We start from the raw sequence: 22188 nt of genomic DNA, 5'->3' as shown, positions 1-22188 counted from the left end.
TTGGATGTTTGGACAAATATTCAGGGTCAGAAGCAGATACCCTATATTTGGCAGATAGTTTCTTGTTAACTGCCGGGATAACCTCAGGAGTTTCCATGTTGGTCGATATTTTCCTCTGTAATGCAGTATGAAATGGAACCACAGGATCTTCCTGTGGGCCTTTAATTAAGATTTCTGTAAGATCATCTTGTTGAAAAGCAGGTGAAGGTGTAGACCAACCCATGAATTCTATTATTCTGGCGATTAAAGTTCTATAAGGGGTCTCAGCATGTTCCCCTGGGTCTGGTTTGGCAAATTCTACTTCTGGGGAAGTATCTAACCGACTTTCATCATACAAGGATTGTTGAAGGTCCTTCAACCTATTATCTTCAGAGATAAATTCCTCTGGTACAGGTGTTGTAGTCTCTGCAACCCAAAAGGTCTTTCCTGATCAGAATCCTCCCCTTCTTCATAAATAGAGGGCAAGGCTCTGAAATAATCTGACCTTGGAAAAGGCTTAAAACCCATTTCTAAAGCAGAAGGGGCTAAGCTTGTAGTAACCGGTTGAGAAAACGTTGACGTTGTCGACGCGGAGGTCAAAGGCTTCGAAGAAACCAAAAAAAGCGTTGAAAAGGTATGAAGAGACCTTGAAGAACTCGAGAGGATCGGAATCCTACTCGGAGTCGTCGAGGTTATAGACGACATTTTCGAGGTCATGGTGGAAGCCCTCGGTATGAATACTGACTGCGAAGTAGTGACAGCCGTCGGTTTATCCTTTATCGGCGTCGACATCGGCCTCGATTCGACCGATCTATGCGTCGATGGGCCCTTCGATAATGGCGTTGATGATGCAGATTTATGAGGCGGAGGGACCTTCGACGATGGCGTCGATGACGCAGTCTTAAAGCCTTTGCTCAAGGGTTCGTGACACTCTCGGGCAGTTTCTTTCGCCGGGTGCAACGACTCGCGGCATTTTGATTTTTTGGGTCTTTCACCCAGGGTATCACCTTTAGCCGTCTCCGAGGGGCTCGAGGCTGCTTTCTCGAAGACGCTAAGCATCTTTTTACGGAATTCCTCCCACTTAGCTGGAGAGCTGTGTTTTGTGGGACAGGTGACCCTTTCCAGGGAAACAGAAGAAGACGAAGAAGAGGAAGATCTTCGACGCCTCTTTTTCTAATGTTTGGATCTCGAAGAGTGATGGGAACTGCTTCGAGACCTCGAACGAGAATGTTTCCTGTGACGGCGAGGAGACAAATGTCTCGACTCTGCTGAGGAAACTTTCGAAGGAGTTTTAGAAGTTTTAACAGTCTTACCTCTTTCGAGCTTCTCCTTGCGCTCCTTCAAGGCTTTCGCCGTCATGGACATGCAGTCCTCGCATTCTGAACAATGGTGCTACGATCCCAGGTACCACAAACAGTTCCTGTGAGGATCCGTCAACGACATTTTCTTTCCACAATCTCGACACATTTTGAAGCCAGACAGTGCGGTCGACGGTTCAGATGAGGAAGCCATCGAAAAGAGAAAGATATACTCGAGGAATAAGTAGAATCTACTTGAATAACGAACTGAGCAACATGATTCCGAGGCCCACGAAGCGCGGGAAAACGGAACTGAGCAACGGACGCTGCCCGAGTCTATTTATACGCATGATGACGTTGGCGCAGATACGGAGGCTGTCGAGGCACACCAACCCAAGGGACGTCGACACGCAGCGCCCTCAAATTTTCCGAGGCCAGCAAGCTGGAAGTGAATCTATCAAGATAAGGAATACGTCGGAGGACACAATCCCTTCGAAATATGGTTACGATATCACTGTAATGTGATATACATTTCATACAAGAATGGATCACCATATGTAGCATTAATATCAGTGTGTATAGGCCTATATTACCAAATAACTCTGAATGCAAGCAGACGTCCACGGTCAAATGATAATGATGTGTTATTGTATAGCACTTACGCTCAAGCGCTTTATATAGAACAAATGTACATACAATAAACCTGTGTTGCTACTCATGTATTGACCTCAGAAGGATGAATGGCTGAGTTGACCTTTCTAGGATTTGAACCTTCAAACTGCAGATCACACACACATCACAGCAGTGAGTGCTAAACCCACTGAGCTATTTTACCGGCTATAGTAAAACTTAGCAATTGCATGCCTGAATGTTCTCAAAGTCAGAAAGAAAACAACACTCTATAGTGGAAACAAGTGAACTGGTAACTGTGAACAGCAGGCCAGTTAATCTTCAGGTCTGGTGCAAATGGGGCCATATGCCAAGCGTGTGTGGATCTACTTTTCAGGCTTCATAGGTTGGCAAAATACATACCGTTGGGAGGGTTCATTACTGTGTATTAAAGAATTTAGAGTAGCGCAGGGAAAGCAGCACACTCACACAGCATCTCGTACTCTGGGCCCTCGTTAGCTCATACATGCAACAAAGCATTTAATGCGGCACAATGAAATCAAGGGCCACATTATGTGCTATGGTCAAACATTTCTACACTGTACACAAGCTTTTAGGCACAAGGATTTTGTCAAGTGACCGAGGACACTGAGATGGAATGTCTTGTGATGATCGCAACAGAGAAAACGGCAGAAAACACACACTATAACTGCAACCTGCGAAAAGCAAAATACATAGTCCGAAATGGATGCTTATTCTACTCTAAATGCTTTGTGGAAGTTTCTGTCTGCATTGTGAATTTGAGGTGTTTAAGAACATACTAAATCAGTGACTCAACTCATGAAGTGTGCCTAAAATAAACCTTTAATGGGTCTAGCAATTCCAGAAAGACAAATTATTTACTATTCCTATTCTTTCTTATTTAGGGTCACTGTTACATTTGTGGCACCCCCTGTTTTTTTTAAGAGGCCTGAACAAGAATGCCAGCCACTCCAGAGCCGCATGGTGCTGGCCACAGCCCAGGAACTCCTGTTTGTAAAAAGAAAAAAAGAAAAAAGAAAAATGTTTTTTTGTAGGGGTAGCAAAGGAGACCACAGGGGTAGCAAGGGAGACCACAGTGGTCGCAGTTGGGACACTGGCGACCCCCGAATGACATCCCTGTGGCAGTGAGGGATGAAGGAAGGTGCAAGTGTGTTAGCATGAATTTTGAAATAGAGATACATGTTGTCTGCATAACACTGGAATTTGGGAGAGATGGAGTAGATGAGGCGTGCCAGCTGTGCAAGGTAGATGTTAAAGAGCCAGAGGGAGAGGATAGATCCCTCGAGGACTCCACAAGTGGAGAAGGAAGTAGGAGAGGAGAAGGTGCCCAGGATGACATGGGAAGAGCGGTCAGTTAGGAAAGAAGTCAGCCATTCCAGTGCCCATTCAGAGATACCAAGTATTTTGTGGAGCCTTTGTAGGAGGATGGAATGGTGGACAGTGTCAAAGGTAAAAGACAGATCAAGTAGAATGAGGACAGCTGGGGAGTTAGACTCCAGTGATACGAGCAGTTCTTCACAGTGTTCAGAATAGCAGTTTCCGTGCCTCTGGATGCTCAGAATCCAGATTGATGATCGTGGAGACCACAGACAATTTCAGTGTGCATGTTGAGTTGGGGCAAGGCCAGCTTCTCCAGCAGTTTCCCCAGGAAGGGGGTGATTGAAATGGGGCGGTAGTTAGATGGACAGGTAAGGTCTGCTGAATGCTTGTTCAATAGTGGGCGCTTGAGAGAGGAGGTGGAAGAGCGAGTGGCATAAGAGTGGTAGCAGAAATCAGTGATCTGCATTTCATACAAGAATGGATCACCATATATATCATTAATGTATGTGTGTATAGATCCATATTGACAAATTACTGTAAATGCAAGCAGATGTCCAAAGCCAAATGATAATATGTTGTTGTATAGCACTTACGCTTAAGCTCTTTTTTGTAGAATAAATATACATACAATATCACCCAACCTGTGTTGGTACTCATTTAATCGACCTAAGAAGGATGAAAGGCTTTTAGAACATTTTTTTAAAAAGTGAAGAAAAAAAAAAATTGCCATTTTTTTTCTTCCAAACCGGCCCAGGCATGGCCAGAAATCGGCCCACACTCCCAGGGGCTGAGGGGCCAATCCGACCCTGGATGTCAAGGGTATTGGTGATTGCTGAGGGAAGATCACTGAGAGCAGAGTCTGAGGCAGGGGGGCAAGGGGGATGAAGGTATAGGCGAAGGCAGTGGCTGGCACTCGTTTCATTGTGCGAATGTTCGAGAACAAGGTTGACAGTGCTTTTGTGGGTGCTGTAGGAGGGCCAAAGGGACCCAGGTGGGAGGAGAGGAGAGCATATTCGGAACAGGAGAGAGAGTGGTGATCAAAGGGGGAGCAAGCAAGAGTTCAGAGTGGATGATGGTGTCCAGGGTGTGTCCAGCTGAGTGGGTTGGACCGGAGGGGAGGATGGAGAGGGAGAGAGAGGCGCAGAGGTCAATGAAAAGAGGGGATGATGAGGCAGAAGCGTTCAATTGGATGTAGAAGTCACCCAAGAGGAGGAGGTTGGAAGTGGATGAAAGTAAGGAGGAGCAGAAATCAGCTCATTCAGAGAGGAACAGGGTGGTAGCGCCTGGAGCCGGTAGATGGTAGCAATGGTCAGAGGGGAGGAGGGAGAGATGACCAACTTGCAGACCAGGCTCTTGAAGGAAGTATAGAGTTGGGTGCGTATGATGGCCGAAGGAAGCCACTCAGGATAGATTAAGGTAACCCCACCGCCAGCAATGTGAGGTCGAGACTTGGAAATGATCTTGAAGCCGATAGGGAGGAGGGAGTCAAAAGCAGAGACTGATCTGCCATTGTACCAAGTCTCAGTGAGAGCGAGAAGGTCGAGGTCAGTGTCTTCAAGAAGGAGGCATATGTCAGCAGAGTGTTTGTAGGCAGAGTGGGCATTAAGAGTTGCCAGAGGGAAGAGGTCTTTGCCTTTGAAGTTTGTCTGAGGAGGAGTACAGGGGCATGGTACTCAGTTCAGAGGGGAGGGACAGTGAGAGTGGAGGGGAGAGGCAGCAGAAGGAAGAAAGTTGATGAGGGAAGGCAGAATCCGGTCAAAGAGTAGAAGGGTGGGTTGAGGACCCTGAACCAGGTAGTGCCAGTGTGGTAGACATTAACAATGCAAAGTGAGGATGAGAAGCCAGCCAAGAGGACTTCCCATGCGGTCCCACTGTTAATGGGAGAGGAAGTGAAAGGAGAGAAAGAGAGATGAGATGAGGAGTCCAACGACCTGGAGAGCGGACAGAGAAAAGGATATCTGCGAAGACCGCTCTGGAGGTTGCGCTGACATAGGTGTCTGCGATCGGAAGGCCAGAGTGTGCACATAAGATGTCTTTTTTGTGCTTTTTCATTCCGGACTTAGTGAAGATGGGGGGGATATGAGATAGAGTAGCAATTAGAGAGATAGGAGAGAAGGTGACTGCCATTAGGGTGACAGAGTGAAGTTGAAAGGAGAGGGGTGACTGCACTGCACAGTTCTGACCTAACCTCAGAGGTGTCCTAGCAGTAGCAAAGACACAATGCAATGAAGTTAGGGAGCAGGATGTAAATACACACAGCTAATTTCGACTTTCAATGAAAGGCCACAAATGCAGTAAATTAGGGTGCAGGATGTAAATATACAAAGCTAATTTCGACATTCAATGAAAGGCCTTAAAAGCAGTACATTAGGGTGCAGGAGGTAAATACAGACAGCTAATTTTGACTTTCAATGAAAGGCCACAAATGCATCATCCTTCCCACCTGCCCCCATCCCTGCACCCCCACCTTCTCGTCACATGTTCTCACTCTTGCACCTCAACCTGCATTCAACCCCATCCACGCTGGCCCACCCGCTTCTTCTGCACCAGTGTAATCTACAACACTTTCCTGTTTGATGTCCTGTTTGCCACATGCACCCCTATCCTGTAGTTCAGGGGAAGAAGAGTGTTGGCCCGTGTTGCAGGGTTTTGTGCCGAAAACCTCTGTGTAGATGAGCTGATTTTGAATATCTGTAGGTACTAACTAGGTTATATGGCGTACATATTGTTTAAGCATTTTGGCCACTTTCAGCAGTGGTGCAAGTGTGCATACTTTGATGGGGCAGACAAAAAAGCAGGCTTCCTTTTCTTCTGAAGACCACCATCTACACCTTTGTGCATACAAGGTTTGAGGGTGACCACACCCAGCTCTGTATCAATAAAGTACATTCTGAGGCAGAATCAATAGCCCCCTGCGCCCTCTGTCTACTGAACCACTCCCCCTTGTATATCCCCCAGATAAGTGCCAGCCATCAACCTTCTCCTCTGTTCCAAACCCTCTGCTCCTGCGCTTGACACTCGTGCCAGCTGTCAACCTTCCCCGGATTAGGCAACTCTTTCCACTTGCTGAACGCTTTACTGAACTATGCTGGCTTCTTGCTCCCACAATAAAATGTTTGACAACAGTTGTAGTAGTTACTTCGTTATTGTACTGTATTTACTGTGTCCCTGGCCGAGTATAAAAGCTGAATATCTGATTAACAGAATATTATAGTATGAGCATCCAGAGGTGAGTATTCAGTGCATTTCGGTTGTGGCTCCAATGCGCTCCTTGATCATGGGGAGCACTGTATTAATGTATTTTATTAATCCTTGCACAGGTATCAACAGTGAGCAGCTGCCACCAAACCTTTGAGATGTCCTCTGAGAGTTCTGCCTGGTTGGTGAGCTTTTGAAGGTGATTGAGGTACCCCTTAAATTGTGCTTGGATCAACTCAGAGTTGGAACCCAAGTGAGCCCCTGCTCTGCTACCAGAGGAGTACTTTGGGAAATTCTTCTGCACAATGCATAACTTGCAGGTGTCCTCTATGCATTTCTCTCTTGCAATCATCAACATCCCCTTAATAATGATCTCTTCAAAGAAGGTTTTGCTCACTATGCTCCCAAAATACATCAAGGGTCCTGGAGCCTTTTGGAGATTCCAAACTAGACATGCACTTTTAAGGCAGGCTTGCTTGTAGAGTACCCTTTCTTCCTGAATTGCAGTCTGTGGAATTGGTTAGGTCGGCCACAGTATGGGACATGAACCGGACGTCTCAAAGTCTTTTATCCAGACTTCATGTAGGTCACCTGCTTTTCCTTAATGCCGTTGCAGGTCATAGCCTATGGAGCATGAAGAAGGCATGGTTATAATGAAATAAATTAACACTATCTTGGGTGTGGTTAGGTAGAATGGGTGAGGGTTTAGGTGGAATGGGGGTGTGGTCTGAAGCAGAGTAGAGTGGGCAAGGTAGAGTTGGGTGAGTAGTAGTAGTAATGCATCACTTGTATAGCTCCACCATTAGTATGGTCACAATGTGCTGTAGGTTGGAGGCCCTCAGGGGACGGGCGTCCAGGTATGGGAAAGATTTGAGGAGGTGCTAGTATACGTGTCTGCATAGTGGCCAACGCTTATGATATGAGGGGTGGCTAATTACCTGCTATCCACCCATATCAAAAAAGCATGTGGATGGGTGGTGATGAGGGGTCTAGTGTGGGTACGGGAGAGAGGGATAGAAGATGTATGCGCATCTGTGTATCACGTTTTTGTTGTGAACGGTATCTGCATTCTTATGGAAAAGGTGTTGTGTGAAGTGTCTTCAAGTGGTGAATGATGGTGGGCATGTACAGGTTTGGGGCTGTGTCTTCGGTCTGATTCATCTATGCATGGAGAGAAAGAGCTTAAATGCATGATTTGCATTCTAAGCAGTGACCCAGAATAAGTATGATGGTTATCTGCTATCTGTAATGTAGCGCTAAGTTCTACATGCTTCTAAGATCGGTGTTAATGGTGCCATAAGCATTCATCTAGGTTCAATATCTGGCTATATTCTACATGCTTCAAAATTCCAAGCTTCGCTAACTTCCTTCATTTCGCCTGGGTTCCGTATCCGAGCTGGAGTGACTAAGGCAGAGTGAGTGGGTGATGTAAAATGGGTGTGGTAGAGTTGGGAAGGGAGTAAAGTGGAGTGAGTGGAGGAGGTAGTGGGTGAGTGGGGTAAGGTACAGTGGTTGTGTCAGGTAAGGTAGTTTGCAGTGAGGGAGAGTGGGGTAGGTAGTGTAGTTGAATGAAGTATGCTAGACTAGTGTGAGGTCGATTGTGTGATATGACATGGTGGAGTGAGGAGTCAGACAGAGTTGGCATTATTAAACTCTATTTTATTAACTAATCAGCAAAAAAGGGCTAACTTTCCTATCTCTACAGGGTTACCACTACCTGTTCTAATGTAACACGGGTGCTCGTCGTCAGGGTGAGAGTCACAAGAAAGGGTATCTGTCCTCTGTCCAAAACGTACTCTAACCCTGCCAAGTTACAAAATAGTTCAGCATTTAGAGAACAAAATAGCACAAGAGTGGCTCCCTTCTCCTGGTAAACTGGTTCAGTCTTTTCAATATTCTGCTTCCATTTCTGATTCAACAAAGAGTATCGGGGCAGGGGAATGATTCCCTTTTTCTGACCCACCCTGTAGTCCTCAAAAGACTCTTTAGTTCTGCCAGCTGAATTTTACAGACGTGTTCCACAATTCCAACGGTCTTTCTTGACCTTTTCCCACATTGAAAGTTCTCTCTATTGGTGCCTTTTTGCAGGCTTGGCCAGCTCTGGATGTCTGTTCTTCTCTGCTGTTAATGTGTCACTGGGACGAGGAAGAGTACTCCTGAGGCAATCTTGACTTTTATTAATTTCACTGTTGAACTCTTGACTTTGTCCGCTTTGCCAACTATTGCTGTAGCAAGGGGGACTACTGCTGAATGCTTCTCCTCTGTGCTCTTCTTAGTGTCACCACTGTGATGAGGGGGATTACTCCCGGATGTTTCCTCTCTTTGCTTTGGCTTCTCTTAAGGTTACCACTATGATGAGGGTGATTACTCCCGAGTATTTTTTCTTTTAGGCTTCTCCTAGTGTTATCACTGTGATGAGGGAGATTAGTCCCGTACCTCACTTGGGTTTCATTTCAAAGAAGTCACCACTGTGACAAGGGTATGCAACCTTGATGCAGTTATATCCTGGCCCCTTCCCAGGTCTCCCGCTATGCCCGTTACCTTATGTCTTGAGGGCAAGCGCCACTGCTTCTTGCTGTGGGGTTCAGGCCACTTGTCTCCAGTGCAGGACTTCCTTTGAGGCTTTGGCAGTATCACCATAGTTTATGCACCAGCAGCAGGTCCAATCTCCTTGGGACACGCCACTGCCTGGACCGCGTCTTCTTCGGTCTGGTTTGGCAACTTGCCCCCCGTTATTCATGTGGTCAGGATGGGCCACACTCTGTCCCGACCGTCATTCTCCCAGCTCTCACTTCTGGCTTCACCACTGTTCCACATTCACATCTCCTAGGTTCCTTCTACCTTGAAGGTTAGTCCTTTCTCTCTTTTATTCAGGTCCCTCACCAGTGTTAACACAGAATCTTTCGTTTGTCTTTGTATGATGATCTCTGCTCTTCTTTCCCTCTTCTTTGTAGAGAAGGCTGCCAACCAACAAGCCCTCCATGTAGAGTTTTCATTCTTTCTCTTTTCGGTACTATTACAAAGTGTAGGTGTAAATGGGCCAGCATCACAGTAACAAATACTTGAGGTGCTGATATATTATAAGGGTGTAGGGATGTCCTTTAGGAGGTTATGAGCGAGTTAAATAAAGGAAAGTGAGTCCTTATCCAGAGGGGGGCGGGGGGTCTCTCCCTATGAGGGCCTCCTGCTTATTACCACCCTTAGAGGGAATATAGGGTAGCACCCTCACTCCCCTAGCCTCAAAGGGAAGGGCTCTTCCCTGGGGAGAAGTGACGGAATTCCATGAATTGTCACATACTCTTCCCCTATTGAAGCTGACATCCCAACTTCAGACAGTGAGAATCTAGAGAGGAAATCTGCATTCCCTTGTTCTTTTCCCTTCCTCTGCTCAACAGAATAACAAAAAGGTTGTTGATCTAAAAACCAACGCATAATGCGCCATTGGTGTCTTTTTGCAGGCTTGGCCAAGTTAACAGGGAGTGATCGGAACCAGCTTAAACCTATGACCCCGTCAAAGTATATCTTAAGTATACCACAGTCCACTTGATGGCGAGTGCCTCCAACTCAATAGTGGTGTCGTTTTTCTCATGGGGAAAGAACTTTCTACTTATGTACAACACAGGATGCTCCACCCCATCATATTCCTGGCAAAGGACCACACCAGGGCCCACTTTGGATGCATCCGTCTGCAGTATAAATTCCTTGCTGAAATGAGGCACCTTTAACACAGGGTCATTACAGAGTACGTGCTTCAGTGTGTCAAAGCTGGCCTGATATTTTTTCCCCATCGCAATTTCTGTGGCTCCGCATTCTTTAATGTATCCGTTAGACAAGAGTGTTTTCATGGAATATCTAGGGATAAATCTCTGCTAATATTCTGTGAGGCCCAGAAATGCCCAAAGACCTCTTTTTATTTTAGGGAGAGGGATGTCTTGAAGAGCTCTTACTTTTTTCAACTGTGGTTGCACTAGTCCATTCCCGACAAATAAACCCAAATATTTCAAGGCTGACTGAGCCAGCTGGCATTTCTTGGGATTGGCTGTCAGCCCAGCCTTCCTTAGGGTCCTTGCGACTTCATATATTTGATGGAGATGTTCTTCCCAGGTTTGGCTGTGGATTAGAATGTCATCTAGGTATGCGCCGCAGAAGTGGGAAAAGGTCTGCAATACCTGATCCATCAACCTTTGAAATATAGCCGGGGACCCATGTAATTCAAACGGGAGAACCTTGAATTGGAACAACGCCCTACAGTGGAGAAAGCCGTTTTTTCCTTGTCATAGGGATTGAGCGGGACCAGCCAATAGCCCTTTGTCAGATTAATTGTGCAAATAAAAGCTGCAAGTCCCAGTTTGTCAATAAGATTGTCTATCCTAGGCATAGGATAATTATCAAACTGGGAAATGGAGTTCAGCTTTCTGAAATCAATACACAATCTCTACGACCGATTGGGTTTGGCAACTAGGACTATTGGCGAGGACCATGGACTCTCAGATGGTTCCATAATGTCAGCCTCAAAGAGTTTCTCCACTTCTTTAAGGATTGTCTCCTTCCTGACCTCTGGAATGTGATAGGGTTTCAAATTGATTACTTTGCTGGGAAGAGTTTGAAATGTGATGCACTGCAGATTTAACTCTCCCTGGCTCACTATTAAAGACGTCAAGGAATTGGAAAAACAAATTCTGAATATCTTCTTGTTTCTGCTGTGTTAAATCAGGGGAGACTAAATTATACTCCGACAATCCCTCAGCAAAAAGAGTAGCCATTGTTACTGGGGTGGTTTCCACCGGGTCCCTTTTCCAAAGAGATTTATGTGATACAACTGACTCTTAGCTCTTCGATCACGTTGGGCTACAAGATAGTTATATAGCCTTTTCTTGTCCAAAATGTCATACGGCCCATACCACTTGGAAAGTAGTTTTTGATCTGACGTGGGCAAGAGAACAAGAACTTTCTGACCTATCAAGAAGGAATGATGGACAGTCTTCTGATTATAGTGAGCCTTTTGTTTTTTTTGTTGGGCCCTTTCCAAATGCATGTGCACCATCACTCATAGAGTAGCCATATGTTCTTACACATGTTGGCCGGTTTGAGAGACACGAAAAGGGCTGCTTCCTCCCTTTCCTCCCAGGTCTCTCGGGTCATGCTCTTGTAGTTTGAAAGGGGAAAAACCCAAGGGAGCCTGGGGAATCTTTCTGATGGCAAAGAGTACCCAGGGGATCGTTGTGTTCCAATTGGGTCCATTAGCCTCAACCAGCTTTATAGGAAACATTTTCAAAGGATGTTTAAAGCGTTCCACTAAACCATCTGTTTGCGGATTATGAATGGAGAGACGCAATGTTTTTTATCTGGAGAATCTCCCTTACCTCTGCCATCAACTTTAATATGAATGTACTACCTTGTTCAGTTAAGATCTCATGAGAAAAGCCTACTCTTTACAGAAAGGGAATCAAGTGCTTCAGAAAGAAGTGCAAGATGTTATTGTTAAGGGGAAACGCTTCTGGATATCTGGGAGCATAATCTAACTAGAATATATTTATTCCCCAATTTTGAAGGTTCTAAAAGGTCCTACTATGTCCATTCCATTCCTGGAGAAGGATACCTCAATAACAGGAAGAGGCTGCAATGGAGCTGATGGTACCGTGTAGGGAGCTGTCTTCTGGCATAAGGTGCATGTGGCAACAACATTTTTCACCTCTGCATGGACTCCCAGCCAATACAATCTTGGGATTTCCTGCTCTTGTGTTTTGTAATTCCCAGGTATCCATATGTCAAATGGAAATGAGCCATCTCTAAAACCATCTACATATGGCTAAGAGGGGTCACAAGCTGTGTTCTAGTAATGCTCTCAGGTGTTATATACCCTCACCACAAGCGTCCATGCTTAGTAAAAATTAAAGGGTCCCACCTTTGCTCGGCCTTCCGCTTCTGCAGTGGCTGGGATCACTGCTTTGCGTATAGGCTAGACCAGGGATAATTTCAGCCTCTTCACGTAAGGGTTTAGCTGGGTTAGAGGGATCCAAACCAACCTCTTCGAAACACTTTGTGCCTATTTCACTAAGGTCTTGTTCCTGAACTTCAAAAGGCATGGGAAATGCTACATTCTTCGGGATTCTTTGAGTGATTTTTTCGCCAATTTTCAAATGATAGTCCTGCCTTCCATTATTATTGATAAGTATCTAGATGTCACCTCAGTAATCAGGATCTATCACACCGCCCATAACATATTGGCCGTACTGGCAGGCCAAACCAGATTTAGAAACCAGTTTTATGTAAGTGCCCTTTGGCAAGGAAAGAATTAAGCCAGTGGGATTGGCTGATGTTCACCTACACCAATGGTGACATCACCACTACTGTGCAAATCAAAACGGATAGACTCAGCAATAGCAACATTTGGATGGGGGGCTTTCGGAGTAAGCTTGCTGAACTTACGGGAACCACAGGAGTGAGGAGTGAGGAGTTGGACAAAGAGGTGGTATTATTAAACTCTAGTTTATTAAGTAATCAACAAAAAGGGGCTAACTTTCCCTCACCGATTCTATGATAATTTGGTTCCTCGTCATCAAGGTGAAATTCACAAGAAAGGGTCTCCATTCTTTGCCGAAAAAACCCACTCTAACCCTACCAATAAGTTAATAAAGAGTTCAGCATTCATAGAATACAAAATACCAGGAGAATGGCGCTCTTCTCCTGATAAACTGGCTCAGTCTTTTCAATCTTGTGTTTCGTTTCTGATTCAACAAAGGGTTCCGGGGCAAGAGAATGACTCTCTTTTCCCGACCCACCCAATAGTTCTCAAAAATCTCTTTAGTTCCTCCAGACTTGTTACACAATTCCAAAGGTCCTTCTTGACCTTTTCCCACATTGGAAGTTCTCTCTAAACAGTTCTGGGTGTCTGTTTTTCTCTGTACTGCTCTTAATGCAATCTCTGTGACGAGGGCAAGCACTCCTGAGGCACTCTTGACTTATATTAATTTCACTGTGACCACTGTGACAAGGAAGATCACTCTTGACTTTGTCCGCTTTGCCAACTACTGCTGCAGCAAAGGGGACTACTCCTGAATGCTTTTCCTCTGTGGCTCCTCCTAGTGTCACCACGGTGACGATGGAGATTATGCCTGGATGTTTCCTCTCTTTGGCTTCTCAATGTTACCACAATGACAAGGGAGATTACTCCTAAGTGTTTCTTCTCTTTGGCTTCCCTTAGTGTTACCACTGTAACGAGGGATATCACCCCTGTACCTCTCTTGGATTTCAAAGGAGTCACCACTGTGATGAGCATACGCAACCGTGATGCTGTTATATCCGCGCCCCCCCGCCCCCCGGTCTCCTGCTAGTCCATTACCTTCTGTCTTGGAGGCAAGCGTCACCAGTTCTTTCTGTGGGGTCCAGGCCGCTTCTCTCCAGCGCTGGACTTCCACGGCTCAGTCACTGTCTTCTTCCTGATGGTTTGCCTCTTCCGTTGAGGCCTTGGCAGTATCAGCGTTGTGTACGAACCAGCCAGTCTACCCTCCTTGGGTCACGCCACTTCCTCAAGCTCGTCTTCTTCGGTCCGGGTTGGCGGCTTGCCTCCCTGTTACTTATATGATCGGGGTGGGGAACTCACCAACCCAACTGTCATTCTCCCCACTCTCACTTCTGGTTTCACTGCTGCTCCGCACTCAAATCTCTTGGGGTCCTTCTACCTTGAAGGTTAGTCCTTTCTCTCCTTTATTCAGGTACCGCTTGTCCCTCCCCTTCGTGAACGCAGAGTCTTTAGTTTGTCTTTGATGTTGAACTCCACTCCTCTTTCCCTCTTCTTTGTCTCAGTATGGTTGGCTGCCAACCAACAAGCATTCTTTGAGTTTTCATTGGTTCTCTTCTCAGTACTATTACAAAGTGTAGGTGTAAATGGGTCAGCCTCACAGTAATAAATAGAGACTTGAGGGGCTGATACATTAGAAGGGTGAGAGGGTGTAGGGTTGCCCTTTAGGAGGTTGAGGAAGTTCTGTAAAGGAAAGGGAGTCCTTATCCCAGAGGGGTAGTCTCTCCCTATGAGGTCTCTCGCTTATTACCACCCCTAGGGGGGAATATTGGGTAGGGCCTCACCTCCCTAGCTTCATAGGGAAGATCTCCCACTTTGGAGAAGTGACGGAATACCATGAATCATCCCAGTGAGCTACATTGCATGAGTGGGGTGAGGTAGTGTATGGTACAGCAACTGACCACCAGACAGTGGCAGTTGAATACCTATTTATTGTGGGATCAGTGTCAGCATAGCTGTAATCCAAACTGTCCTCACATTTTATGTTGTACCAGCTAGCCTGATCATGTGCAGGTACATAAGGTGAACGAAAAAGGGAATGTTAATGTACAACACAGTAGCCAAAAGTTACCAAACATGTACCAAGCAAATCTGAAACACTTTAATACGATGTTGACCATGCTTACAGTTATGTAAGGAGTAGTCACCACTTCTTTCACACATACTGTATGGTATGTACAGTTTATAAATACTTTCTAGGAATCCCTGCTGATCCTGCAGATGAACATACATTTGTCAAAGATGCCTAACGTGTTTCTCCTTGAATAGGGCTTGTCACAAGAGAAATGAAAAATATTCATCCATTACATTAATATGACAGCACGATGCACCACACCTCTACTTGCCTTTAGTGTTATTCCTTACAGTACATGTTGCTTTATCAGACTACCTAGACTTTTAATTATCTAATAGGTTATTCAGACCAATGCAAGACAAACGTACATTACACTTCGAACTCTTAACTATAGCACAGCCAAGCTATGCAAAACATACTTACCTTTATTCTTGAGTGTCCTCTTCTGTGGGTGAACTTTTCCAATGGTGTGACAACAGATGTCAAACTGTCTGAGGTAAATCCCAAGAGTGATGACCCACTGCTGGATTTTCATAATGGGATACTCAGTGCCACAACACTTCCTGAGTTTGGCACTCATAGCTGGGCTTGTGCGTTTATGGATCACTGGGATCATTTGTTCAGGCATCACAGGGGCATAGGATGTACAGGTAGCCAGTACAACAGTTACTGTAACTCACAAATTATAATATCCAATGAATAATTACTGTAAGGTCCTTTCCAAAATGAGGTTCTTTAAATGGGATAAGCAAAGTCATCAAGACATGCCTCATTACAAGTGTGCTGGTCCGGAAACAACGCTGCCGGTAGGACTACCGGCACCATTGTTTCCGCACCGGCACACTACGGGTTTGCCTGCATGCTATGGGAATGGGGACACACAAACTGCAGGCACCTGACTTCCCAGACCGCCAGGATTGTAATCCTCCGGTGTTACCTCAAAGCCAGGTGCCGGTAATTTTTTTTGGGTCCGGCGGCAACCCGCCAGAATCACCGGCAGGGTTAACATCGGACACGTAATAAGGACCATATTGTGTTTTAATCCTGGCGCATTAAAGAAATCACCCTGGTGAAAAGGTACAGATAGCTTGCAAGTGAGCAGAGCTAGTGGCAAGCACTCTGGAGGTTAGCATCGCCATATCAAAAGGGTCCCTTACTCCACTGTGATGGGACTAGAAGTGCTAGAACGCTTACTAGGAGTGTGGCATGCATTTTAATCGGCAAAGTCTACTTGACACAGTCAAAGCAAAACATGTCGGATGTAAAAGTAGCATGGCTTTTAAAGTGTATGTTTGATTAGAGGGGAACATGGTACAACCAGTGCACAGCCTATATATAATACCAGTATAACATTAGGACGTCTATTGCAATAAAGCAATGCAGTCGTTTTAATTATGTATTTCCTATAATAAATGTCATTAGCATTTGCTAAAAAAAGAAGTAGGGCATTGGTCGGTGCATAGTTTCACAATCACCTTGCACCCTACTACGGCTCATCACTGTGCCGAGCAACACCACTAGAATAAGAAGTGCAGCGTGCATTCTAATAACAACGTTTAGTCCGTTTATTATAATGCTGTAGTTCCGTACTAAATAAAAACAATACAGGGCCAATTGCCAAAAGGCGTTGGCTGACATCCTATTTGCACCTAGCTCTCATGACTGTGGCACAATCGAAGGGCCTTGTCATAGCCGCTTGCCAAACCAACACGGTGCCAGTGAAGCCCGCAGAGGTGCAGATAAGCAATAAGACATCAATCCCCAAGCTCTTGGCTCAGGAAAAACCCTGTGCAGGGGCAGCGGTGTGCATCTAGCCGAACATGGAGACAGTGAAGAGCTCTAGTCACTTGCTCTCTAGGGGCATTGCTAAAGGTAAATAAAATGAGAAAAATCTAGCCGATGTCATTCGTGTGATAATGGGTCTCCCTTCAGGGAAAGGGGTGCATTGCATGTCGGCCGATATTACCGCTCTTGAGGACAGGTACTGCATCATATGCACGTGGTGTGGCAGTGGTAGCCCGGATAAAGGAGCCAGAGGTGATGGGTAAGATCTATCAGGGCGCAGACTGAGAGGAGAGGTCCAGGGTGGCAGTGACAAACAAGGGCATATGAAAATGGACGTAACAAGGGTATCCAATGGAAATCTAGCACTTAAGGTACGAGCACTTGCATAAAGGTGCATAGAAAATGCATATCACATCCTTGGGAAAGCTGGTCCTATATAAATGATGGTAGTGTGACATAGTAATATAAAAATTAAGTGATATGTGGTGAATCTAATACCTCTACTAGTAGACTGCATACGATGCCCTTCTTTTAATTTCTAAGTCAGGAACATTTATGTCTACAGTTCTTTCATGAAACATGGGTTTGCCTTCGCCAAACAGGGTACATGCGTGATACTGTGTACTGCGTAACACCCAGATAGAATTGGGAGTGTTGACATGCTCGCGGCTGGATGGATTTCGGGACGCTGGCCTGCGCCGCACCTAGATGGTTTTGTGATTGTTGGCATGCCGACGCCTGGATGGGATTCCGGACATTGGCCCGCGCCGCATCTAGTTGGGAACGCGAAGTGCCACACTTGGACAGAACTGGGAAGGTTAGCATGCTAAAGGTCAGGTAACCCACTAACCAATACAAGCTCAAACTCTGCATACCTATCTCACTCAAAACTCATGCAACCATCTCTCGCACAACAAGCCACACGCACTTCACAACATTGCAACAACACATAAGCCGGAGCAACAGCACACGTGGACTGACACCGATCCAATACCTGCACCAAAGCTCAGCACCCGGTGTACACCGAGTTGAAGCTGCCAAGAGAACACCAGTCCTCTCACGATCCTACTCCCTCTTCACCTTACTAACCCATCCCACCCTATCATTTGCAGATCCGCCAGAGCGCCTGGGTACCAATTCCGTTGGTGACGTGCGTGATACAAATATCTTTAACATTTAACATACTGTACTTTTCACTGCAACTGTGGATATACATTGAAAAAATATACTTACATCGTTTTCTAAAAAGTGAAACATGCTTCTTTCTGCGAGGAACTTGGACTCTATAAATTTGTCTTCTGCTTGTTTGATTTCTTCATCTGCAATTTTACCGATGCGTTTCTTTTTGTAATCATAATCTAAGCGGCGGCCTTCAAGTTTTTTTAAATGATGCTAAAAAAAGAATTAAATATTAGGTTGTGACTAGAGTCACCAATGCAGTGCTATGCTGTTCAAGAGCCCATCATTTAAATATCAATAGTTTGGAATTTTGAAAATTGTCATTAGAGATTTGCACTACATTATCTGTAAATGTGACACTGTTGAACTTGCGGTTTTCTTTTTAATATGCTGATGTAGGATTAAGACCTCAAAATTCACTTTTGGTAGGGCGATTAGTATGAGCATTGTCACTCAAGGCGAGGATTAAAACAGATGCCAAACCATGAAAAATATCTGTCGATGTATGTGGAGGACATCGTCTCGTTTCATGTGTGGGAATGGGAGTTGATAAAGAGGAGGATACACAAACCATTCTCTCAGACATGCAATTAACAGTCTCTAAAGGAAAGGCACAGTACTTGATCTGGGGCAGATAGTCGTATACAAGTGACTTTATATTTGAAGGTCTTGGTACGGATGAAAAGGGTCAGACAGTTGTTAGGAAATAAATATGAAAGTTAATTGGACTTATTGGAATCTGAGGAACTGAAACATACATCCTAAAACACTTGACAGTCCCAGTGAAGCCACTGGAGATAACAACAAGAGGTCTTCAATTTGTCCTTCCCCAAAGACATAAATGGGGTCCTCATCTAACTTAATGAGACAAGTTCCTAGATCACCTTGGAAATGAAGCAAGGGTGGTATGGGATCCCTCATTTACCTCCAGCATCCACTAGATTGGGGCAGTTCCCAGCCTCTATGACCACCCGGTTGGGGACCTCGTCATACCAGGTTCTTTTTTTCTCTCACCAGGATTGGGCTGTTGGCAGGGTTATTGGCTGGGGTACTGACAATCTCTTAACCTCATCGGGCTCAATGGGAATGGGGAAGGCGCAAATAACAGGCCGGGGTATGCCAAGCCCGCTATTTGCGCCCAGGTCCCTTAACGGATCCCGTCCTTAACACCTGGTCAGACCAGGCGTTAAGGAAGGGACCCGCTAAGGGACCTCGTAGTAGGGTGGTAAGGGATTACCGGCACCGGTGCCCGGTATCCCTTACCGCCCTACTCGGAATGAGGGTCAATGTTTTACTTCAGTGGTACACAACTGCTGCGTTGTTCATCTTTATTTGTATGGTACAAGTAACTTATGGTGGCATTAAAAATATTAGAACTTTGCTAATCAGTGAAAGAAAAGCAAAAAGGCTGAAAGTGCAGCAAGGTGACAGAAAGTAAAGGAAAAGCAGTAAGTAAGCAGATCGGGGCAAAAGGCAAGCAAAAGCCTGATCAAAGCGAAAAGCGAGAGAAAGTGGCAAAGAAACAGCGAGCGGGCTGTAGTGAGAGAGGGGCACGAGAAAGACAAAGAAGAGTGCCTCGGGCATGCAAAGGAAGGTGCATTTGTACACAAAACAAAAGAGGGTGCAGAGTGCACAAAAAGGACAGCAGATCAGTAAAGAGGCTGCCAGTGTGCACGGAAGGAAAAACAGATCAGCAAAGTGCCAGGGGCACGTTAAAGAGGGCGCAAGTGTGCATGGAAAGGAAAGCAGAAGAAAAGGGGTGCAGGGAGCATCTGACAGAAACAAAAAAGGCAACAGAAGAACGTGAGAGCAAAGAGAGGGGCAAGAGGGTCCAAGTGGTCGCTCCTAGGAAAAGCAAAAAGCCTGGTGTTTTTGAAAGCCTCTGATTCTACTCCATGAAAGAGTGTTTTGTGAATTCAAAACAGAACTGTAATAAATCAAGTGTTGTGTTTGGAAGCTGGAAGAGGCCTATAGCTTGGGGAAGGGAGGAGACCCTGAGAGGCCTATTTAAGAAATCAAAGTACATCCCGATATTAGAACTGATTTTGTGTTTGGAAGTTGAAAGGGGGATGAGCTTGGGTAAGGGAACCCTAAGAGGCCTAACTAAGTTAGAGATCCTGGGTCCTGGATCCTGCTGGCATCCATTTACTTTTATTTTTAGTTCTCCCCCACCCCATGATCGCACTCTCTTTTCCTGAATCACTTCCTTGGTTTCCTTCCTCCACCCACCTCCCATCCCACTCCCTCCCCTGATTGGGCATCCATAAGGAGCCGTTGCCTGACCTAGTGCCTTGGCTTCCTTACCTACACGCCACTTCTTTCCTTGGCATTGCAGGTGAGTGTTGGCCCTCCTGGGCCCTGCTGGCATACATTTATTTTTCCCTTTAGTTCCCCCCACCCCCAATCCCGCTCTCCTTTCCCCAACTCACTTCCTTGGTTCCCTCCCTCCACCCGCCTCCTCCGTGTTAGGCTCTTTCCCCCCTCTATCCAGGTGTCCCAAACCTAGGTGCTGCTATTGCATTTACTGCTGTCCCCCGTCTTAGGCCTATCTCCCCCTATCCAGGGGTCCCAAATCTAGCGGTTATTATTGCATTCACTGTTGTCCCCCCGTGTTAGGCCCTTTCTCCCTCTCTCTAGGTGTCACAAACCTAGGTGTTGCTACTGCATTTACTGCTGTCCCCCGTCTTAGGCCTATCTCCCCCTATCCAGGGGTCCCAAATCTAGCGGTTATTATTGCATTCACTGTTGTCCCCCCGTGTTAGGCCCTTTCACCCTCTATCCAGGTGTCCCAAAATCTAGGTGCTGCTATTGCATTATTGCTCAGTACACTTCCGGTCATCCTAGTCTTGGGTGCCTCAACCCAGATACCTTCCGTCCTAGCCCTCTGTACGTGCAGCCACTCTCTGACCCTCACATTGCTCAGCTGCTGGACTGCTCCATCCCTCAACCATGAATGACTTCCCCTCCCTGATGCAGACAGCACATCAACAAAGACAGCCTCTTTGCCCCCTCATCCCCGCTCCTTCTGCACTATACCCACCCCCATAATGCACCCCTCCAGGCGCATGCCCTCCGTACTATCGCCTACTTTCAGAAACCGGCCCTACATCCCACATCGGCTTGCCACCTCTGACCCCTGCACTCGAACACTGAGATACTCTGACCCCCCTCACCCATTCCCCAATCATTCCGCCTCTAACTCGGAGATCAGAGGAGCGCTCTAGCGCGCCAAACACCATGCGCCTCATATCCTCATCCCACACATTTCAACCAATCCAGCCCTCTCGCCCTCCCTCTGCCCCCAGGCATCTATTGAGAACGACCCCCCACTCCCCATCCATACACCCCACGCAATCTCCAACTCACAAGCCAGAGGAACTCTCTGGCGCTCCAAACATCACAAGTCCCCCTCCACTACTGCAGCATCGGTGCGCTCACTCAGGAACACCCTAGCCAGACCAACACCCCAACTCATCCCTCCCGGCCCCTGGCAAACCCCCTTTGACACCTGCACTAGCACCCACACACTCGTGTAGAGCTCCACGTCACACCAACATCGTAAACCCTCCACCAACACGCACTCCATCCACGCCCCCCACATCAGTCCCACACTTCCTCTCCACCAACACCTCTCTCGAAAACCTGGCGTCCCTTTGACAGCACAGTCCCACGAGGACAACCGCAACCCACAAACTCTCTACAGCTCGGCACCCCCCCTTTTCACCTGCAATACCCTCTCAGCCTACCTCCCACTCCACCGTCTTCCCCACCGTCAGCTCCTACTCGACCCCCCCTCAAACCCTTTCCCTTCTCTCAAAGTAGCATGTCTTTCCCTTTTTTAAAACAGTGGCTTCATTCTCTTTCCCTTCTGACCCTCCTACCCTCTCTGGCAGCCAAACCCACAAAACGCTGAAAGGGTGACCAGCCATTTCCCTCGACTCTCCACACCTCACCACTTCTTCATCGTTCCACCCTCCCATCCTTTCCTAACACTACCATCAGACTCTCCCCTCCACCCCCGTCCCCACCCCCTTGAACTCAACCTCTCACCCAGTACACCTAAAACCGTAGCGCCCTCCAGACTCGAACCACAAACTTGCCTGACCCCACACACCACACATGCTCCACTCACCACCCTTCCCATCCCCTGATCCTCCCCACCACGTCTCTCGCATACCTACCACCGTTCGCCTACTCTTCCCGCTCCCATCGACCTAACCCACTGGCCCCCCCTCATAGAGTACCTGCGTCCAGACCCCCACTACCACTCCTCAGTCAATCTCAACCACCCAGAGGTATCCGACCAAACCTCCCATCGCAAAGGGAACCCATGTTCACCGAGCACTTCCAGCCATGAGCGTCAAGAAAATCACCTTGCCTCATGAAGTCATATGCCTCCTTTT

At 46.5% G+C, this 22188-nt stretch overlaps 1 protein-coding gene across 4 annotated transcripts in view; it reads right to left on the bottom strand.

Moving 5' to 3' along the window:
* Positions 1 to 22188, bottom strand: part of SH3GL3 (SH3 domain containing GRB2 like 3, endophilin A3) — a 789999-nt gene that overhangs the window by 427189 nt on the left and 340622 nt on the right. For all 4 annotated transcript variants that reach the window (XM_069624999.1, XM_069624997.1, XM_069624998.1 and 1 more), the window contains exon 6: positions 17840 to 17998. In XM_069624999.1, coding sequence (XP_069481100.1) covers positions 17840 to 17998 — 159 coding nt within the window. The remainder of the gene's footprint in view (positions 1 to 17839; positions 17999 to 22188) is intronic.

Source organism: Ambystoma mexicanum, chromosome 11 (assembly GCF_040938575.1).
Source record: "Ambystoma mexicanum isolate Mex_15411 chromosome 11, UKY_AmexF1_1, whole genome shotgun sequence".
Taxonomy (NCBI): domain Eukaryota; kingdom Metazoa; phylum Chordata; class Amphibia; order Caudata; family Ambystomatidae; genus Ambystoma; species Ambystoma mexicanum.
The sequence above is the reverse complement of the archived record's forward strand: the minus strand, read 5'-3'. Positions and strand labels throughout refer to the sequence as shown.